We start from the raw sequence: 20,280 nt of genomic DNA, 5'->3' as shown, positions 1-20,280 counted from the left end.
AGGCAAACAGGATCATGGGGTGCATTAAAAGAGGTCTGGATACACATGATGAGAGCATTATACTGCCTCTGTACAAATCCCTAGTTAGACCGCACATGGAGTACTGTGTCCAGTTTTGGGCACCGGTGCTCAGGAAGGATATAATGGAACTAGAGAGAGTACAAAGGAGGGCAACAAAATTAATAAAGGGGATGGGAGAACTACAATACCCAGATAGATTAGCGAAATTAGGATTATTTAGTCTAGAAAAAAGACGACTGAGGGGCGATCTAATAACCATGTATAAGTATATAAGGGGACAATACAAATATCTCGCTGAGGATCTGTTTATACCAAGGAAGGTGACGGGCACAAGGGGGCATTCTTTGCGTCTGGAGGAGAGAAGGTTTTTCCACCAACATAGAAGAGGATTCTTTACTGTTAGGGCAGTGAGAATCTGGAATTGCTTGCCTGAGGAGGTGGTGATGGCGAACTCAGTCGAGGGGTTCAAGAGAGGCCTGGATGTCTTCCTGGAGCAGAACAATATTGAATCATACAATTATTAGGTTCTGTAGAAGGACGTAGATCTGGGTATTTATTATGATGGAATATAGGCTGAACTGGATGGACAAATGTCTTTTTTCGGCCTTACTTACTATGTTACTATGTTACTATGTTACTATAATTCAACATGTGTTAATTCAAAGTTTTGATGCCTTCAGTGTGAATTTACAATTTTCATAGACATGAAAATATAGAAAAATCTTTAAATGAGAACGTGTGTTCAAACTTTTGGTCTGTACAGTTTATATATCTATATATATATCTATATATATACACACACACACACACATATATATATATATATATATATATATATATATATATATATATATGTATATATATATATATATATATATATATATATACACTGTATGTATACACACTGCTCAAAAAATAAAGAGAACACTTAAAAGAATATAACTCCAAGTAAATCAAACTTCTCTGAAATCAAACTGTCCACTTAGGGAGCAACACTGTTTGACAATCAATTTCACATGCTATTGTGCAAATGGAATAGACAACAGATGGAAATTATTGGCAATTATCAAGACCCACTCAATAAAGGAGTTGCTCTGCAGGTGGGGACCACAGACCACATCTCAGTACCAATGCTTTCTGGCTGATGTTTTGGTCACTTTTGAATCTCAGGTAGTGCAGCTCAACCAGGATGGCACATCAATACGAGCTGTGGCAAGAAGGTTAGCTGTGTCTGTCAGCGTAGTGTCCAGAGGCTGGAGGCGCTACCAGGAGACAGGCAAGTACACCAGGAGATGTGGAGGGGGCCGTAGGAGGGCAACAACCCAGCAGCAGGACCGCTACCTCAGCCATTGTGCAAGGAGGAACAAGAGGAACAATGCCAGAGCCCTGCAATGCAAAATGACCTCCAGCAGGTCACAAATGTACATGTGACTGCACAAACGGTTTGAAACTGACTCCATGAGGATGGTCTGAGTGCCCAACGTCCACAGATGGGGGTTGTGCTCACAGCTCAACACCGTGCAGGACGCTTGGCACTTTCCACAGAACACCAGGATTGCCAAATTCACCACTGGCGCTCTGTGATCTTCACAGATGAAAGTAGGTTCACACTGAGCACATGTGACAGACGTGACAGGGTCTGGAGACGCCGTGGAGAGCGATCTGCTGCCTGCACTTTCCTTCAGCAGGACTGGTTTGGCAGTGGGTCAGTAATAGTGTGGGGTGGCATTTCTTTGGAGGGCCGCACAGTGCTCCATGTGCTCGCCAGAGGTAGCCTGACTCCCACTAGGTACCGAGATGAGATCCTCAGACCCCTTGTGAGACCATATGCTGGTGCCATTGGCCCTGGGTTCCTCCTAATGCAGGACAATGCCACACCTCATGTGGCTGGAGTGTGTCAGCAGTTCCTGAAAGATGAAGGCATTGAAGCTATGGACTAGCCCGCCCGTTCCCCAGACCAGAATCCGATTGAACACATCTGGGACATCATGTCTTACACCATCCACCAACATCACGTTGCACCACAGACTGTCCAGGAGTTGGCGGATGCTTTAGTCAAGGTATGGGAGGAGATCCCTCAGGAGACCATCCGCCGCCTCATCAGGAGCATACCAAGACATTTTAGGGAGGTCATACAGGCACGTGGAGGCCACACAGACTACTGAGCATTATTTCCTTGTCTTGAGGCATTTCCACTGAAGATGGATTAGCTTGTAACTTCATTTTCCACTTTGATTTTGAGCATCATTCCAACTCCAGACCACTCTGCGACGCCAGCGCGAGCGTGGTGGGAAATGTGTAGTGCAGCCGCACATGGGGATTATGACAGGCAGTATAAAAGATGTAGGCGCATCACACTTCACAAGCAGGTCAGTGTTGCATTAGCAATCTTACAGGCATGTGCACCTTACCAAGCATTTTTGGCTGATTCCACATTTTCTAGGGTTGGATAAGTGTGTAAAAATGTTGACACATAAGAAAAAGAAAACATAACACAGTAAGAAATGCGGGAGCTGCTAGCAGCACCTCTGACAACACTGCTGGAACCAGCCATCTAGGCAGAAGTGGAACCAGGTCACACTTGGCAAACAGTACAGGTGGGAGGAACTAGAGAGGGTACTGGAATATCTGTCACATCACTAATACCAGTCACAGCAAAGGGCAGTTGCATTTGACATTCATACCATCAACCTGAGATAGTATTTTGCTGTGTCCACCTCCTTCACAGCCATAACCCTTAGAGGGGTTGTCCACTACAACAACCTTTTCACAATTGGTATATTCCCCTTGTAAAATAGCATCAGGCTATACTCACCTCCGATGCTGGCACCGGTTCTGCGACATGGACACCTGATCTCCTGGGGCTCGTAATGGACATGAGAGTGAAGCGGCTGCAGGGCTCACATAACATAGCCAAGGCACGCGAGCTCCAGGAGAGCCAGAATCATCATCGCTAGCACTGGAAATGAGACAGGCTGTTGTGATCTTATGAGGTGGAATACAGCAATTGATAAGGGGTTGGTGGAGTAGTGGACAACCCCTTAATGTAAATAGCAGCAACTCAATTCCATGAATGACACCTGTTTCTGTCCTGTCACTAACACATAGCACCCTGGGGTCTAAGGAAGGTACTCCATCACAACAACTTATTCCAGTTTAATTACTGAAAGAGATGAACAGTCAAACTTTGTCTAACATAAAGATGGGGGACATGATTTTAAGTTCTAGCTGTTTCTGGCTTTGTGAGTTGTGATGGTAGGGGCACGGGCAGTGGTAATAGCCCTCTGAGCCATAGCAAATACAGAAATGCGATGTAGAAGGGAAGAAGCTCAGGCCATTTACTACCTAAAGGCAGCAGAGAGTTGAATCAGAGATTAAAGATGAGGATGATGGCTTGTGGTGGACACCTGGCAAGCAGATAAGGAATGCCAATCCAAAGAGCAGCTATAATCAGAGGAGGAAGGTTTTGGCAAAGGCGGCCCACAGCATAGGGAACGTGTGGCTAATAAATATTATGAGGCTAAATCTACTTGGTACGGGCAGATGATTTTGCACATGCTATTCGTGGAGAAACCTCAGAAGCATCCGAAAGCTGTGGTCATGGTAGTGACAAGTCAACTTGTGGGAGTTCTTTTGAACATTGCTGCCAAATGATTCTTTGGCAGTCTGCAGGCTTTTCAGGAGGAAAATAAGATGTGGTCATGCTCTCTTGCAGAGACTAGGAACTACATCTCTTCGTCAGCCCATGATGCAACATCATCTGCCCATTTGGGAAAAGAAAGCTGTCCGTCAATCAGAACTAGCCTCAATTTGTCCTTCTCTACCTTCTGTGATGTTCATATTTCAGGCAGCCAGGCCACATCCTCCAGTAGTACCTGGTCGGTGTCATCACCACTAGGGTTGAGCAAAACGGGTCGTTCATTTTCAAAAGTCGCCGACTTTTGGCAAAGTCGGGTTTCATGAAACCCGATCCGACCCCTGTGTGTGGTCGGCCATGCGGTACTCGACTTTCGCGCCAAAGTCGCGTTTCAATGACGCGAAAAGCGCCATTTCTCAGCCAATGAAGGTGAACGCAGAGTGTGGGCAGCGTGATGACATAGGTCCTGGTCCCCACCATCTTAGAGAAGGGCATTGCAGTGATTGGCTTGCTGTCTGCGGGTCACAGGGGCTATAAAGGGGCGTTCCCGCCGACCGCCATCTTACTGCTGCTGATCTGAGCTTAGGGAGAGGTTGCTGCCGCTTTGTCAGAAGCAGGGATAGTGTTAGGCAGGGTCCATTAACCACCAAACCGCTTGTGCTGTAGCGATTTCCACTGTCCAACACCACCTTCGGTGTGCAGGGACAGTGGAAGCTACATTTTTTTTTTTTTTCTCAGCGCTGTAGCTCATTGGACTGCCCTAGAAGGCTCCCTGATAGCTGCATTGCTGTGTGTACGCCGCTGTGCAAACCAACTGCTTTTTTCAAAGCACAAATCCTGTTGTTCCTTCCGTTCTGCACAGCTATCTTGTTTGTTTGTCCACACTTTTTATTTAATTTGTGCATCAGTCCACTCCTTATTGCTGCCTGCCATACCTGGCTGAGATTACTGCAGGGAGATAGTAATTGTAGGACAGTCCCTGTTTGTTTGTTTTTTTGTGGGAGATTAAGATTGGCATTTCTGCTACAGTGCCATCCCTGTGTGTGCCATCTCTCACTCAGTGGGCCATAGAAAGGCTATTTATTTTTTTGCTTGATTTGGGTTCTAAAATCTACCTGAAAAAATCACTACATCAATCAGTGGGAGATAAATATTGGCCTCTGGGCTTGTGTGCCACTCCTGACTCCTGTGTGTGCCATCTCTCACTCAGTGGGCCATAGAAAGCCTATTTATTTTTTTGGTTGATTTGGGTTCTAAAATCTACCTGAAAAAATCACTAAATCAATCAGTGGGAGATAAATATTGGCCTCTGGGCTTGTGTGCCACTCCTGACTCCTGTGTGTGCCATCTCTCACTCAGTGGGCCATAGAAAACCTATTTATTTTTTTGCTTGATTTGGGTTCTAAAATCTACCTGAAAAAATCACTACATCAATCAGTGGGAGAAAAATATTGGCCTCTGGGCTTGTGTGCCACTCCTGACTCCTGTGTGTGCCATCTCTCACTCAGTGGGGCATAGAAAGCCTTTATTTATTTATTTTTATTTGGTTTCTAAATTGTCCTTGAAAAATCATTTTATTTTATTTGGTTTCTAAATTCTTCCTGAAAAAATCATTTTATTTTATTTTGTTTCTAAAGTCTCCCTGAAAAAAAAAAAATTAAATAAAACAGTGGGAGATTAATATTGCCCTTTCTGCTTGTGTGCCAGTCTTGACTCCTCCTGGGTGTGCCATCTCTCTCTCTCTCTCTCAAATTGTGGGCCATAGAAAGCCTATTTATTTTTTTGCTTGATTTGGGTTCCCAAATCTATCTGAAAAAATCACTACATCAATCAGTGGGAGAAAAATATTGTCCTCTGGGCTTGTGTGCCACTCCTGACTCCTGTGTGTGCCATCTCTCACTCAGTGGGCCATAGAAAGCCTTTTTTTGTTTTTTTATTTGGTTTCTAAATTGTCCCTGAAAAAATCATTTTATTTTATTTGGTTTCTAAATTCTTCCTGAAAAAATCATTTTATTTTAATTTGTTTCTAAAGTCTCCCTGAAAAAAAAAAAAACAGTGGGAGATTAATATTGACATTTGTGCTTGAGTCACAGTCCTGCGTGTGTGGCATCTCTGTGATTTGGTGCCACAGAAAACAGAGTGTGTAACATTGTGCCTGATTTTCCTTGTGGTCTCACCAACCTGTAAAGGGATATTGAAATCATACTGAAGTTATAGGTCACCATGTAAGTTGTTTGACAGCAACAAATAAAGTTACTTTGGTTAAGTTTTTAAAACAATGAGGAAGTCTGGTGCAAGAGGTCGTGGCCGTGGGCGTTCATTGTCAGCTGGTAATGATGGTAGTGGTAGTGGAGCATCAGGTGGTCGTGGGAAAAAAAATATTCCACCTAAGTCTGGAGCTGTGGAGCCAGGTTCGTCGTCTGGCTTCACAAGGCCTCGAACGCTCTCTTTTCTGGGAGTAGGAAAACCGCTTTTAAAGCCGGAGCAGCAACAGCAAGTTTTGGCTTACCTTGCAGACTCAGCCTCTAGCTCTTTTGCCTCCTCTTCTGAAACTGGTAAATGTAAAAGCAGCGCGTCGCTTGTGGATGTTGACGGTCAGGGACAAGTCGCTTCCTTGTCCTCTTCAGCAAAAACAACAACAAGAGAGAAGGATGCAGCAGGTGACACAACGGGTTACTACATGGAGCTCTTTACACATACCGTCCCTGGCTTAAAAAGTGAAACACTTAACCGGCCATGCCCATTACAAGTAGATTCTGACATGGAGTGCACTGATACACAGCCACAGCCAGACTACTATGCTGGTCCTTTGACTCAGACCACAACATTGCCCTCTCAGGGTACTGATCCACAATCAGACCCTGATGAGACTATGTTGCCCTGTCACGAGCGCTATACCACCGACCGACACGGTGACACAGACGAAGTTGCACACGAGCTAGAAGAGGAGGTAATAGATGACCCAGTTGTTGACCCCGATTAGCAGCCATTGGGGGAACAGGGTGCAGGCGGCAGTAGTTCAGAAGCGGAGGTGGAGGAGGGGCCGCAGCAGGCATCAACATTGCAACAGGTTCCATCTGCCGGGCCCGTATCTGGCCCAAAACGCGTGTCAAAGCCAAAACCTGTTGGAGGACAGCGTGGCCATCCGGTTAAAGCTCAGTCTGCAATCCCTGAAAAGGGATCCGATGCTAGGAAGAGTGCAGTCTGGCATTTTTTTAAACAACATCCAATTGATCAGCGCAAAGTCATCTGTCAAAAATGTTTAACTAGCTTAAGCAGAGGTCAGAATCTGAAAAGTCTCAATACAAGTTGCATGCATAGACATTTAACCACCATGCATTTTCAAGCCTGGACTAACTACCAAACGTCCCTTAAGGTTGTAGCACCCTCGGCCAATGAAGCTAGTCAGCAACGCAACATCCCTTCCGTCACTGTAAGGCCACCATTTTCCGCACCACCGGCAGTATCTGTGCAGGTTTCTTTGCCAGCCAAAAGCAGTCAGGGTCAGGGAATCACCAGTTTTGTAGGAAGAAATATTGCATCTAGGGCACCGGCGGAAACAATACCGTCTCCAACCGTCTCTCAGTCTGCCATGTCCACCAGCACACCCGCAAGTTCCACGATCTCCAGCTCTCCAGTCCAGCTCACCCTACATGAGACTCTGGTTAGAAAAAGGAAGTACTTATCCTCGCATACGCGTACACAGGCTTTTAACGCCCACATAGCTAGACTAATCTCGTTAGAGATGATGCCCTACCGGTTAGTTGAAAGCGAAGCTTTCAAAGCCCTGATGGAGTACGCTGAACCACGCTACGAGCTACCCAGTCGACACTTTTTTTCCAGAAAAGCCATCCCAGCCCTGCACCAGCATGTTAAACAGCGCATCGTCCATGCACTCAGGCAATCTGTGAGTACAAAGGTGCACCTGACTACAGATGCATGGACCAGTAGGCATGGCTAGGGACGTTACGTGTCCATCACAGCACACTGGGTGAATGGGGTGGTGGATGCAGGGTCCACAGGGGACATCAATTTCGGGACAGTTGTGCCTAGCCCACGGTCTAGGAAACAGTTGGATGTAGGCGTTCGCACCCCCTCCTCCTCCTCCTCGTCCTCCTGCAGAAGCGACAGCTCTTCCACAGACCGCAGTCGGCCAACCACTCCATCGGCAGCTGACACTGTTGCACACCAGTTGTCCCATTATGGGCCAGCTACTGGCAAGCGTCAGCAGGCTGTATTGGCTATGAAGTGTTTGGGCGACAACAGACACACCGCGGAAGTTCTGTCCGAGTTCTTGCAACAAGAAACGCAGTCGTGGCTGGGCACAGTAGATCTTGAGGCAGGCAAGGTAGTGAGTGATAACGGAAGGAATTTCATGGCTGCCATCTCCCTTTCCCAACTGAAACACATTCCTTGCCTGGCTCACACCTTAAACCTGGTGGTGCAGTGCTTATTGAAAACTTATCCTGGGTTCTCCGACCTGCTCCTCAAAGTGCGTGGACTTTGCTCACATATCCGACGTTCGCCTGTACACTCCAGTCGTATGCAGACCTATCAGCGGTCTTTGAACCTTCCCCAGCATCGCCTAATCATAGACGTTGCAACAAGGTGGAACTCAACACTGCACATGCTTCAGAGACTGTGCCAACAGAGGCGGGCTGTTATGTTTTTGTGGGAGGATACACATACACGGGCAGGCAGTAGGATGGCAGACATGGAGTTGTCAGGTGTGCAGTGGTCGAAGATACAAGACATGTGTCAAGTCCTTCAGTGTTTTGAGGAATGCACACGGCTGGTTAGTGCAGACAACGCCATAATAAGCATAAGCATCCCCCTAGTGTGTCTGCTGATGCAAAGTTTGACGCCCCTAAAGGATCAGGCGTCTGCACCAGAGGAAGAGGAAAGCCTTGATGACAGTCAGCCATTGTCTGGTCAGGGCAGTGTACAGGACGAGGTAGCGGGCGAAGAGGAGGTGGAGGATGAGGAGGATGATGGGGATGAGTATATTTTTAATGAGGAAGCTTTCCCGGGGGCACTGGAAATTGGTTGCGTGGCAAGGCTGGGTTCTGGTTTTTTGAGGGACACAAGTGACGTAGATTTGCCTGAAACTGCCCCTCAACCAATCACAACCGCAGATTTGACAACTGGAACTTTGGCCCACATGGTGGATTATGCCTTACGTATCCTCAAAAGGGACACACGCATTACTAAAATGATGAACGATGACGATTACTGGTTGGCCTGCCTCCTTGATCCACGCTATAAAGGCAAATTGCAAAATATTATGCCACATGAGAACTTGGAACTAATATTAGCAACCAAACAATCAACTCTTGTTGACCGTTTGCTTCAGGCATTCCCAGCACACAGCGCACGTGATCGTTCTCACACGAGCTCCAGGGGGCAGCAGACCAGGAGTGTTAGGGGTGCACACATCAGAAGTGGCGTTGGACAGAGGGGTTTTTTGACCAGGTTGTGGAGTGATTTTGCTATGACCGCAGACAGGACAGGTACTGCTGCATCAATTGAAAGTGACAGGAGACAACATTTGTCCAGTATGGTTACTAACTATTTTTCATCCCTTATCGATGTTCTCCCTCAACCGTCATTCCCATTTGATTACTGGGCATCAAAATTAGACACCTGGCCAGAATTGGCAGAATATGCATTGCAGGAGCTTGCTTGCCCGGCAGCTAGTGTCCTATCAGAAAGAGTATTCAGTGCTGCAGGTTCAATATTAACCGAAAAAAGGACTCGTCTGGCTACCCAAAATGTTGATGATCTAACATTCATTAAAATGAACCACAACTGGATTTCGAATTCTTTTGCCCCACCTTGCCCGGCAGACACCTAGCTTTCCTACGAAAAGCTCTTGCCTGTGGACTACTGTGAATTACTTTTCGAATGTCTAATTTGCTGCAGCTGATTGTCCAGCATACGACATGTTTACACCTCCCTAAATGGCCAAACTCCCCACACGGGGCCGTGGTATCGCGACTTGGCGCAAGCACCCGTGAGAGTGCTGTTTGTCTGAAGAGGTGGGTGTGCCCGCTTTTGGTCGACGGCACTGCCACTGGGTCCCTCATAGTACAATAAAGTGTCTCTGGCGGTGGTGGTGCGCACCCAACGTCAGACACACTGTTGTAACATGAGGGGCCCTGGGCCTGTACCGCCGGCCACAAGAGAGTTCACCTAACCCCAGGTCAAACATTGCTCTACCACTTCCACAGTTATCTCTCACACTTCCACCAATGTTTAGTCTATGCGCTGACATCCTTCCATTCCTGCCACTGACAATACCATTGTGTTGACATGTATGATGGTACTTAACATAGTCAGGGGCAGTGTCCTCTATTTACCACAGTAAATACTTTGCGCTAAATTAGTAGGTCTGAAACTACGCAGAGGATCCCATCCCTGAACCTAATGATTGCACCCTTTAGTGTTTTAGTTTTGTTTTAATGTGAGACATTCACATTTATTTATTGTTTTGGACTACTAACTGGCAGACACTCATTACAATCGGCCTCCGCTGACCAGACCACTGCTGCCCGTCTACCCCTGGAACCAATTTTAAATTGCCTACAGCCAGCCCATTTTATTATGTTAGGCCTTCGAAGCCTTTCTGCGGCCCGTTCTTTCAACTACTACTACACTGACCTGTCTACTGCTGCCCGTGTACTCCTGGAACCAATTATAAAGTGCCTCCAGCCTGTCCAATTTTATTATGTTAGGCCTTCGAAGCCTGTCTGCGGTCCCTCCTTCCACTAGACCTCCACTGACCAGACCACTGCTGCCCGTGTACCCCTGGAACCAATTTTAAATTGCCAACAGCCCTATTTTTTTATGTTAGGCCTTCGAAGCCTGTCTGCGGTCCCTCCTTCCACTAGGCCTCCACTGACCATTCTACTGCTGCCTGTGTACCCCTGGAACCAATTTTAAATTGCCTACAGCCCAATTTTTTTATGTTAGGCCTTCGAAGCCTGTCTGCGGTCCCTCCTTCCACTAGGCCTCCACTGACCATTCTACTGCTGCCCGTGTACCCCTGGAACCAATTTTAAATTGCCTACAGCCAGCCCAATTTTTTTTATGTTAGGCCTTCGAAGCCTGTCTGCGGTCCCTCCTTCCACTAGGCGTCCACTGACCATTCTACTGCTGCCCGTGTACCCCTGGAACCAATTTTAAATTGCCAACAGCCCTATTTTGTTATGTTAGGCCTTCGAAGCCTGTCTGCGGTCCCTTCTTTCTACTACTACTACACTGACCAGACCATTGCTGCCCGTGTACCCCTGGAACCAATTTTAAATTGCCAACAGCCCTATTTTGTTATGTTAGGCCTTCGAAGCCTGTCTGCGGTCCCTCCTTTCACAAGGCCTCCACTGACCATTCTACTGCTGCCCGTGTACCCCTGGAACCAATTTTAAATTGCCAACAGCCCTATTTTGTTATGTTAGGCCTTTGAAGCCTGTCTGCGGTCCCTTCTTTCTACTACTACTACTACACTGACCAGACCATTGCTGCCCGTGTACCCCTGGAACCAATTTTAAATTGCCTACAGCCAGCCCAATTTTTTTTATGTTAGGCCTTCGAAGCCTGTCTGCAGTCCCTCCTTCCACTAGGCCTCCACTGACCATTCTACTGCTGCCCGTGTACCCCTGGAACCAATTTTAAATTGCCAACAGCCCTATTTTGTTATGTTAGGCCTTCGAAGCCTGTCTGCGGTCCCTTCTTTCTACTACTACTACACTGACCATTCTACTGCTTCCCGTGTACCCCTGGAACCAATTTTAAATTGCCTACAGCCCAATTTTTTTATGTTAGGCCTTCGAAGCCTGTCTGCGGTCCCTTCTTTCTACTACTCCTACACTGACCAGACCACTGCTGCCCGTGTACCCCTGGAACCTATTTTTTATTGCATAGAGCATCCTTTTTTTAATAGTAGGCGTACAAAGTCTATCTGCGGTCCACTATTGAAATTGTCCTCCACTGCCCAGAGCAATGCTGCCTGTGTACCCCTGTAACCTTTTTTAAGCTGCAGTGAGCCACAATTTTTGGTTTAAGGCCTACTACCTGTGTCTGTCTGCGACACTCAATTCAGCAGTGTTCCTTTGAAAAAAGCTGAGCGTCAATAGTCTTGTTTTCAGCCTCTAGGAATTTTAAAACTGCATTGGGGGTACAACTTTGGTAGGGCCTACTAACGGTGTCTGCCGCCCCAAGGTGTGCCCCAGGTTTCGTCCACATTGCTTCGGTCTTCCGACTCTCGTTTAGTAGTTGTAGAAAACTACACTGCATTAGGCCTACAAATTGGGTATGGAGTGTAGAGAGATGGTGTGTTCCACTCCAAGGTGTTCTCCAGGTTGCCTTTCCTGAGCTTCTATCTTCAGGCTCTCGTTTAGTAGTTGTTGGAAACTACACTGCATTAGGCCTACAAAATGGGTATGGGGTGTAGAGAGATGGTGTGTTCCACTCCAAGGTGTTCCCCAGGTTTCCTCGCCATTGCTTCGATCTTAATGCTCTCGTTTAGTAGTTGTTGGAAACTACGCTGCATTAGGCCTACAAATTGGGTATGGGGTGTAGAGAGATGGTGTGTTCCACTCCAAGGTGTTCCCCAGGTTTCGTCCACATTGCTTCGGTCTTCCGACTCTCGTTTAGTAGTTGTAGAAAACTACACTGCATTAGGCCTACAAATTGGGTATGGGGTGTAGAGAGATGGTGTGTTCCACTCCAAGGTGTTCCCCAGGTTTCCTCGCCATTGCTTCGATCTTAATGCTCTCGTTTAGTAGTTGTTGGAAACTACACTGCATTAGGCCTACAAATTGTGTATGGGGTGTAGAGACGGTGTGTTCCACTCCAAGGTGTTCTCCAGGTTGCCTTTCCTGAGCTTCTATCTTCAGGCTCTCGTTTAGTAGTTGTTGGAAACTACACTGCATTAGGCCTACAAAATGGGTATGGGGTGTAGAGAGATGGTGTGTTCCACTCCAAGGTGTTCCCCAGGTTTCCTCGCCATTGCTTCGATCTTAATGCTCTTGTTTAGTAGTTGTTGGAAACTACACTGCATTAGGCCTACAAATTGGGTATGGGGTGTAGAGACGGTGTGTTCCACTCCAAGGTGTTCTCCAGGTTGCCTTTCCTGAGCTTCTATCTTCAGGCTCTCGTTTAGTAGTTGTTGGAAACTACACTGCATTAGGCCTACAAAATGGGTATGGGGTGTAGAGAGATGGTGTGTTCCACTCCAAGGTGTTCCCCAGGTTTCCTCGCCATTGCTTCGATCTTAATGCTCTCGTTTAGTAGTTGTTGGAAACTACACTGCATTAGGCCTACAAATTGGGTATGGGGTGTAGAGACGGTGTGTTCCACTCCAAGGTGTTCTCCAGGTTGCCTTTCCTGAGCTTCTATCTTCAGGCTCTCGTTTAGTAGTTGTTGGAAACTACACTGCATTAGGCCTACAAAATGGGTATGGGGTGTAGAGAGATGGTGTGTTCCACTCCAAGGTGTTCCCCAGGTTTCCTTGCCATTGCTTCGATCTTAATGCTCTCGTTTAGTAGTTGTTGAAAACTACACTGCATTAGGCCTACAAATTGGGTATGGGGTGTAGAGAGATGGTGTGTTCCACTCCAAGGTGTTCCCCAGGTTTCCTCGCCATTGCTTCGATCTTAATGCTCTCGTTTAGTAGTTGTTGGAAACTACACTGCATTAGGCCTATAAATTGGGTATGGGGTGTAGAGACGGTGTGTTCCACTCCAAGGTGTTCCCCAGGTTTCCTCGCCATTGCTTCGATCTTAATGCTCTCGTTTAGTAGTTGTTGGAAACTACACTGCATTAGGCCTACAAATTGGGTATGGGGCGTAGAGACGGTGTGTTCCACTCCAAGGTGTTCTCCAGGTTGCCTTTCCTGAGCTTCTATCTTCAGGCTCTCGTTTAGTAGTTGTTGGAAACTACACTGCATTAGGCCTACAAATTGTGTATGGGGTGTAGAGACGGTGTGTTCCACTCCAAGGTGTTCCCCAGGTTGCCTTTCCTGAGCTTCTATCTTCAGGCTCTCGTTTAGTAGTTGTTGGAAACTACACTGCATTAGGCCTACAAAATGGGTATGGGGTGTAGAGAGATGGTGTGTTCCACTCCAAGGTGTTCCCCAGGTTTCCTTGCCATTGCTTCGAACTTAATGCTCTCGTTTAGTAGTTGTTGGAAACTACACTGCATTAGGCCTACAAATTGGGTATGGGGTGTAGAGACGGTGTGTTCCACTCCAAGGTGTTCTCCAGGTTGCCTTTCCTGAGCTTCTATCTTCAGGCTCTCGTTTAGTAGTTGTTGCAAACTACACTGCATTAGGCCTACAAAATGGGTATGGGGTGTAGAGAGATGGTGTGTTACACTCCAAGGTGTTCCCCAGGTTTCGTCCACATTGCTTCGGTCTTCTGACTCTCGTTTAGTAGTTGTAGAAAACTACACTGCATTAGGCCTACAAATTGGGTATGGGGTGTTGAGAAATAGTGTGTTCCACTCCAAGGTGTTCCCCAGGTTTCCTCGCCATTGCTTCGATCTTAATGCTCTCGTTTAGTAGTTGTTGGAAACTACACTGCATTAGGCCTACAAATTGGGTATGGGGTGTAGAGACGGTGTGTTCCACTCCAAGGTGTTTCCCAGGTTTCCTCGCCATTGCTTCGATCTTAATGCTCTCGTTTAGTAGTTGTTGGAAATTACGCTGCATTAGGCCTACAAAATGGGTATGGGGTGTAGAGAGATGGTGTGTTCCACTCCAAGGTGTTCCCCAGGTTTCCTCGCCATTGCTTCGATCTTAATGCTCTCGTTTAGTAGTTGTTGGAAACTACACTGCATTAGGCCTACAAATTGGGTATGGGGTGTAGAGACGGTGTGTTCCACTCCAAGGTGTTCTCCAGGTTGCCTTTCCTGAGCTTCTATCTTCAGGCTCTTGTTAAATAGTGGTTAAATGGAACAACTGCATTTGGCGTACTAGTTGGTTTGGGGCCTACTAACAGTGTCTGCCGCTCCTTGCTGGTTTCCTGTCCTGAAATTCCATTTTCAGGCTCTCCTTAAGTAGTTGTTAATGTTAGACTGCATTTGGCCTACTAGTTGGGTTGGGGCCTACTATCGGTGTCTGCCACTCCTTGCTGTTCTCCTCCACTGAACAAAGCTGTGCCGCCTGTTTACTACGGTTGCCAATTTTGAACTGCATTTCGACTACTTACTGATTTGGGCCTACTCTCTGTGTCAGCCTCTCATTCCAGTTGTCCTCCACTGCAATGCCCCCTGGTTAGTCCTGTGTTACCAATTTTGAACTGCATTTAGCCCACTTTATTATTTGGGCCTATATCTGTGTTTCCTCCTCATCCTGCCCATTGCCCAGCCAGTGATAGATGAGTCTGCTGGTACATTGACCCATAACGCAAAATTCCCCGTGCATGCTACACAGCAAGATTGTGACCCTGCTGAAAGTCAGGTTCCTCTTCCCGCATACCATACCACCTTACACGGGGACAAAGAGGAAGGTGCAGATGAAAGTGCAGGTTCCTTCATCAGGTGGGGGGAGGAATACTAGTTGGCGACGTCACTGGCACAGGGCCTCTCATAGTATGCAAAAGTGTTGCTGCCGGTGGGAGGCGCCCCCGCCGTGCAAACACACCGCTGTACTTTGAGGGGCCCTGTGCCAGTGCCAATGCCAACGAGTGGGCCCCCCCTGCTTGCTCAGGATCTCAGCACTTGCAAAGTTGAAATACTTACCTCTCCCTGCTCCACTGCCGTGACGTGTTCCAGATTTCCTGGGCCCACTAATTACTTGAACCAGCCCTACCCCCCACAATTTTAGCCAAATGACCGCCAATTTCAAATGCCTTCCAATTATTATAAGGTAAATTACGATTGACAAGCTTCTGTAACAAGAATGGATGTTTTTGCCATTAAAATGGGCAGTGTAGGTGTTTTCCTGGCCTCCACTCACTGCCGACTATGCTCCCCCATTGACTTGCATTGGGTTTCGTGTTTCGGGCGATACCCGACTTTTCGCGATAATCGGCCGATTCCACTCGACTCGACTTCTAAGATAGTCGGGTTTCGCGAAACACGACTCGACTCTAAAAAGGTCAAGGTCGCTCAACCCTAATCACCACCATTATTATTATCAGGCATAATGTGACTCTTGACCAATTTTGGCAACTTGCAGAAATACTGAAATGGGGGGAAGTAAGAAGCTGTAAGAGACCGTGCTATGTGCATTATGTATACAAGATTGGTAAGAGCTGTAACATCATAATGGTCCTTACAGTTTTGAGAATGGAAACTGCATCTTGCTTTCATTGACATACAGTGGATGAGATAAGTATTAAACAAGTAAATATATTTCTAAAGGTGCTAGTGACATGAAATCATGTCAATAGCACCAGATGTCAGTAACAACCCATCCAATCCCACAGTCAAAGTAATCAAAAAATAGATGTCCATAAACTATGTGCAATAATGATAACACGGAAAAAGCATTGAACACACTTACTGAAATTTATTTCATACGCATTTGTTGGTGATGAAGCTTCAAGATGCCTCCTGTATAGAAAAACTAGTTGCATACATTGCTCAGATGTGATTTTAGCCCCTATTTCCACACCAATACTCCTCACATCTTGAAGGTCCAGTGGCCTCCTTCTATCACCTCTGAGCTTTAGTTCCTTCCATACATTTTCTATAGGATTCAGGTCAGGTGATCGACTTGGCCATTCTAGCAGCTTCACTTTCTTCCTCTGGAACCAATTCAGAGTTTCCTGTTATGATCCGGTGACCTTGGAGCTGCATGAGAACTTTCACTGGAGAAAGTGGCCACTATACTGACCGCAAACCTGAACTTAACACAGCAACTAGAAGTAGCCATGAAGTGTACCTAACACACCTAGACACCTCGTCACAGCCGGAGGACTAAATTCCCCTAAAGATGGAAATCGGAATACTATCTTGCCTCAGAGAAAATCCCCAAAGGATAGACAGCCCCCCACAAATATTGGCGGTGAGTCGGAGAGGAAAAAACATACACAGGCAGAAAAAACAGGATTTAGCACAGGAGGCCAGTCTAGCTAGATAGGACAGGATAGAACAGAGTTCTGTGCGGTCAGTATTAAAACCCTTCAAAAAATCCACAGCAGAATATACAAAAAACTTCCTACATCTAACTAAAGATGTAGGAGCATATATCTGCAACTCCAGTGAATCCTACAAACAGAGCAGGAATAAACTGAAACAAGCACACAACAGTGTGCCACAGATACAAAAACAAAACACTTATCTTTGCTGAAATTGGCAGCTAAGCTGGTGAGGCCAGGCTGAGATCCAATACTTCCAAAGAAACATTGACAACTGGCAAGGGCTAATGAATCCTGCACACTTAAATATCCCAGTCAGAACAGCAATTAGCAGATACACCTGGCCAGGACTGTGACTCAGAGACAACTGCATTCCCACCTACCACCACTGGAGGGAACCCAAGAGCAGAATTCACAACAGTTTCCTTGGCTGTAAGTTTGCCTGTGCAATATGCTGAAAAACAGCCCCACATCACGATGTTCCCACCTCTAAACTTCACTGTTGGTATGGTGCTTTTGGGGTGATATGCAGTGCCTTTTGGCCTCCAAACATAGTGGGTATTATGGCATCCAAAGAGTTCATTTAAGGTCTCATCTGATCAGACTTTATTCTCCCAATATTTCACAGGCTTGTCTAAATGTTCAGCAAACTGTAAACACGCTTTTTGTTCAGCAATGGAGTTTTCCATGGTGAGCGTGAATACAGGCTAGGCAAGTTGAGTTCATCACTTCGAGTTTTCTTTTAAATAATTGTAACTGCTGATTCTAGGTTTTTTTGTAGTCTCCACAGGTGGCCCTTGGCTTTTGGACAGCTCTTCTAATAATTGAAGAAGAAAAAAAGATTTTCCAGGACTACTATCCATAAAATTCATATTTTTATTAGAAATTCTTTTTAAAACAGGAGGATCCATCATAAAGATAAAACATCACGCATTTCTGGCTTACACTATGCCCATTCATCAACTTTCCGGAGTATTTTGAACAATATTGGCATGGCGAGCTTCTGTATTTCTTTATTCTTCTGATAATTCTTTTCACTCCTCTGACTGAAACCTTGCAGGGAGCATCTGATCATAACCGGTTTATGGTGAAATGATGTTCTTTCCACTTCCAGATTATCACCACCAACAGTGCTCACTGGAACCTTCATTAGTTTATAAATTCTTCTGCCAATGCCATCTGTATGTTTTTCAACAATAAGTATGCGAAGGTCTTGAGACAGATTACTAGTTTTACCCATCATGAGATGTTTGTTGTGTGGCACTTTGGGAATCAGACACCTTGTTATATACCATCAGCTGAACCATCCGATACTATTTGGAACTTAGTGGTAGGATTGCTTTGTAACTACTGTTAGATTTCAGCTGATGTCATGACTTTCCACGGCTTTTTGCACCTCTGTTTCTTCATGTGCTCAATACTTTTTCCCTGTGTCAACTCTCATTATTAGGCGGGGGTCATACTATCAGTATTTGGTCAGTATTTTACATCAGTATTTGTAGCCAAAACCAGGAGTGGAACAATCAGAGGAAAAATATAATAGAAACACATCACCACTTCTGGATTTATCACCCACTCCTGGTTTTGGCTACAAATACTGATATAAAATACTGACCAAATACTGACCAAATACTGATAGTGTGAGCCCGGCCTTAGACATAACTATTACACCTCACACAGTACAGTTACTTAAAAACTGGTGACATGTTCAATACTTATTTCACCCACTGCATCTGTCCAGTGGTGCACAACAGCCCCTCAATTAGGACTCAGAACATTTGAGGGGAAGGGAAGCACAAAAACTACAAACATCTTCCTGTCATTACTAGGATGATGCTTGCAGCTACCACCAGAGACAAACATTATTTACAGATATATATAACTAGAGAGGTCGGTTATTTTGTCTGGTTAGTGCAGCTTTCTCACACACTGATCAGCAATTCTGTCCGTACAATGGCTGTCCAGTAGAAAATTAGCTTTTCTATGTGTGTTTTATAATTGGAGGAGTTGATTGACTAGTCTAGTCACATGCTCCTCCACCAGCAGCCATTGGAGGAGGCAGATGGACAGGTCTGGTCACATGCTCCTCCACCAGCAGCCATTGGAGGAACTAAGAACAGGTCTGGTCACATACTCCACCAGCTGCCATTGGAAGGAGGCAGATGGACAGGTCTGGTCACATGCTCCTCCACCAGCAGCCATTGGAGGAGGCAGATGGACAGGTCTGATCACATGCTCCTCCACCAGCAGCCAGTGGAGGAACTAAAAACAGGTCTGGTCACATACTCCTCCACCAGCAGCAATTGGAGGCAGATAGACAGGTCTGGTCAGATGCTCCTCCACCAGAAGCCATTGGAGGAGCTGATGGAAAGATCTGGTCACCTACTCCTCCATCAGCAGCAATAGGAAAAGCTGATAGACAAGTCTAGTCACCTTCTCCACCACCAGTAGCCATCTTTTGGACACAACTGCAGGTTGGTTTGTGAGGAAAACTTCACTAACAAAAGAAAGTGGAAAATCTCTTCAATATTGACTTTAGTTAAAACCATATAACTATAAATGTAGTGAGGTCTAATGCTGGGATTGTAGAGAGAAGGAATGTATGTATGCTTTAAGTAACAGACCCATGGTCGTTATTGACCTCAGGTCCCGAGAACTGTTAGTCTGCCTAGTCATCTGCCTACAAATACACAGAAGGTAAGATGCCATCAAAGGGTTCTTGCCCACATTGTGAACACAGGTACTGTCCGAAACATGTTCTTGTATTTTGGGAGGATCCTTATACCAGTCAGCCATTTGATCGTTCTACTAACAGTTGTCAAATCCCCAGTACGATTCGGAAAGTGAAGTTAAGGCAAGCTGATGGTGGCCTATTGGATATTGCTTTCATTTCTTTGCATTAATTGATGATTTTGAACAATTTCAATATTGCTGGTACAATCTTACAACCCAAGCAAACGCTTCCCAAAAGTTCCTGGGCATTCGAGGAGGTTTTCGTCTTTTGGGGGGCCTTTCCTGAGCCAAGGTTAAAAATCCTGATTTTGATCTTTAAAATATAAGCATGTAAGTTAGCTTTGTGGAAGTGTATTTCTACTCACTGTATCACATAGATGGACAAGACAATAGCTTGTATGTCACAAAAAAAATTGTTTAACAGAATTGACAGGAAATTGACAGAAAACTGGAAAGAGATAAATTTTAAATTGCTGTAAGATTTTCATAACATACCAGATACATTAATGGGCACAATATTGGTCTGGATGGAGTTGGACTGATGCCACCGTCTCTCTTCTGGGATAGGAAATGGGAAAGCTTTAATCCAGGCCACCTGCTTATCCGGAGTGGTAGGCAGACTCAGACAAGTCTCCCGAGGTCTTACTCCTACAGTGGTTGTTTCATCTTCACTTACTCTTCTGTTGGTTGGCTGTTGATATAACACATGAAGTCTTTAAAACAAGAGCAAAATGTATTAGATTTTATGCCAACATTACTATCTCACTTAGTATAGTATGCGGTGTTATTATTTAACTTGATTAGTCG

The 20,280-nt window shown here is 45.7% G+C and overlaps 1 protein-coding gene across 4 annotated transcripts in view; it reads right to left on the bottom strand.

The window, feature by feature from the left end:
* NHSL2 (NHS like 2) overlaps nucleotides 1-20,280 on the bottom strand; it is a 522,837-nt gene that overhangs the window by 84,521 nt on the left and 418,036 nt on the right. For all 4 annotated transcript variants that reach the window (XM_069748659.1, XM_069748661.1, XM_069748658.1 and 1 more), the window contains exon 4: nucleotides 19,969-20,164. In XM_069748659.1, the coding sequence (XP_069604760.1) occupies nucleotides 19,969-20,164 (196 nt within the window). The remainder of the gene's footprint in view (nucleotides 1-19,968; nucleotides 20,165-20,280) is intronic.

This window comes from Ranitomeya imitator, chromosome 2, assembly GCF_032444005.1.
Source record: "Ranitomeya imitator isolate aRanImi1 chromosome 2, aRanImi1.pri, whole genome shotgun sequence".
Classification (NCBI taxonomy): domain Eukaryota; kingdom Metazoa; phylum Chordata; class Amphibia; order Anura; family Dendrobatidae; genus Ranitomeya; species Ranitomeya imitator.
The sequence above is the reverse complement of the archived record's forward strand: the minus strand, read 5'-3'. Positions and strand labels throughout refer to the sequence as shown.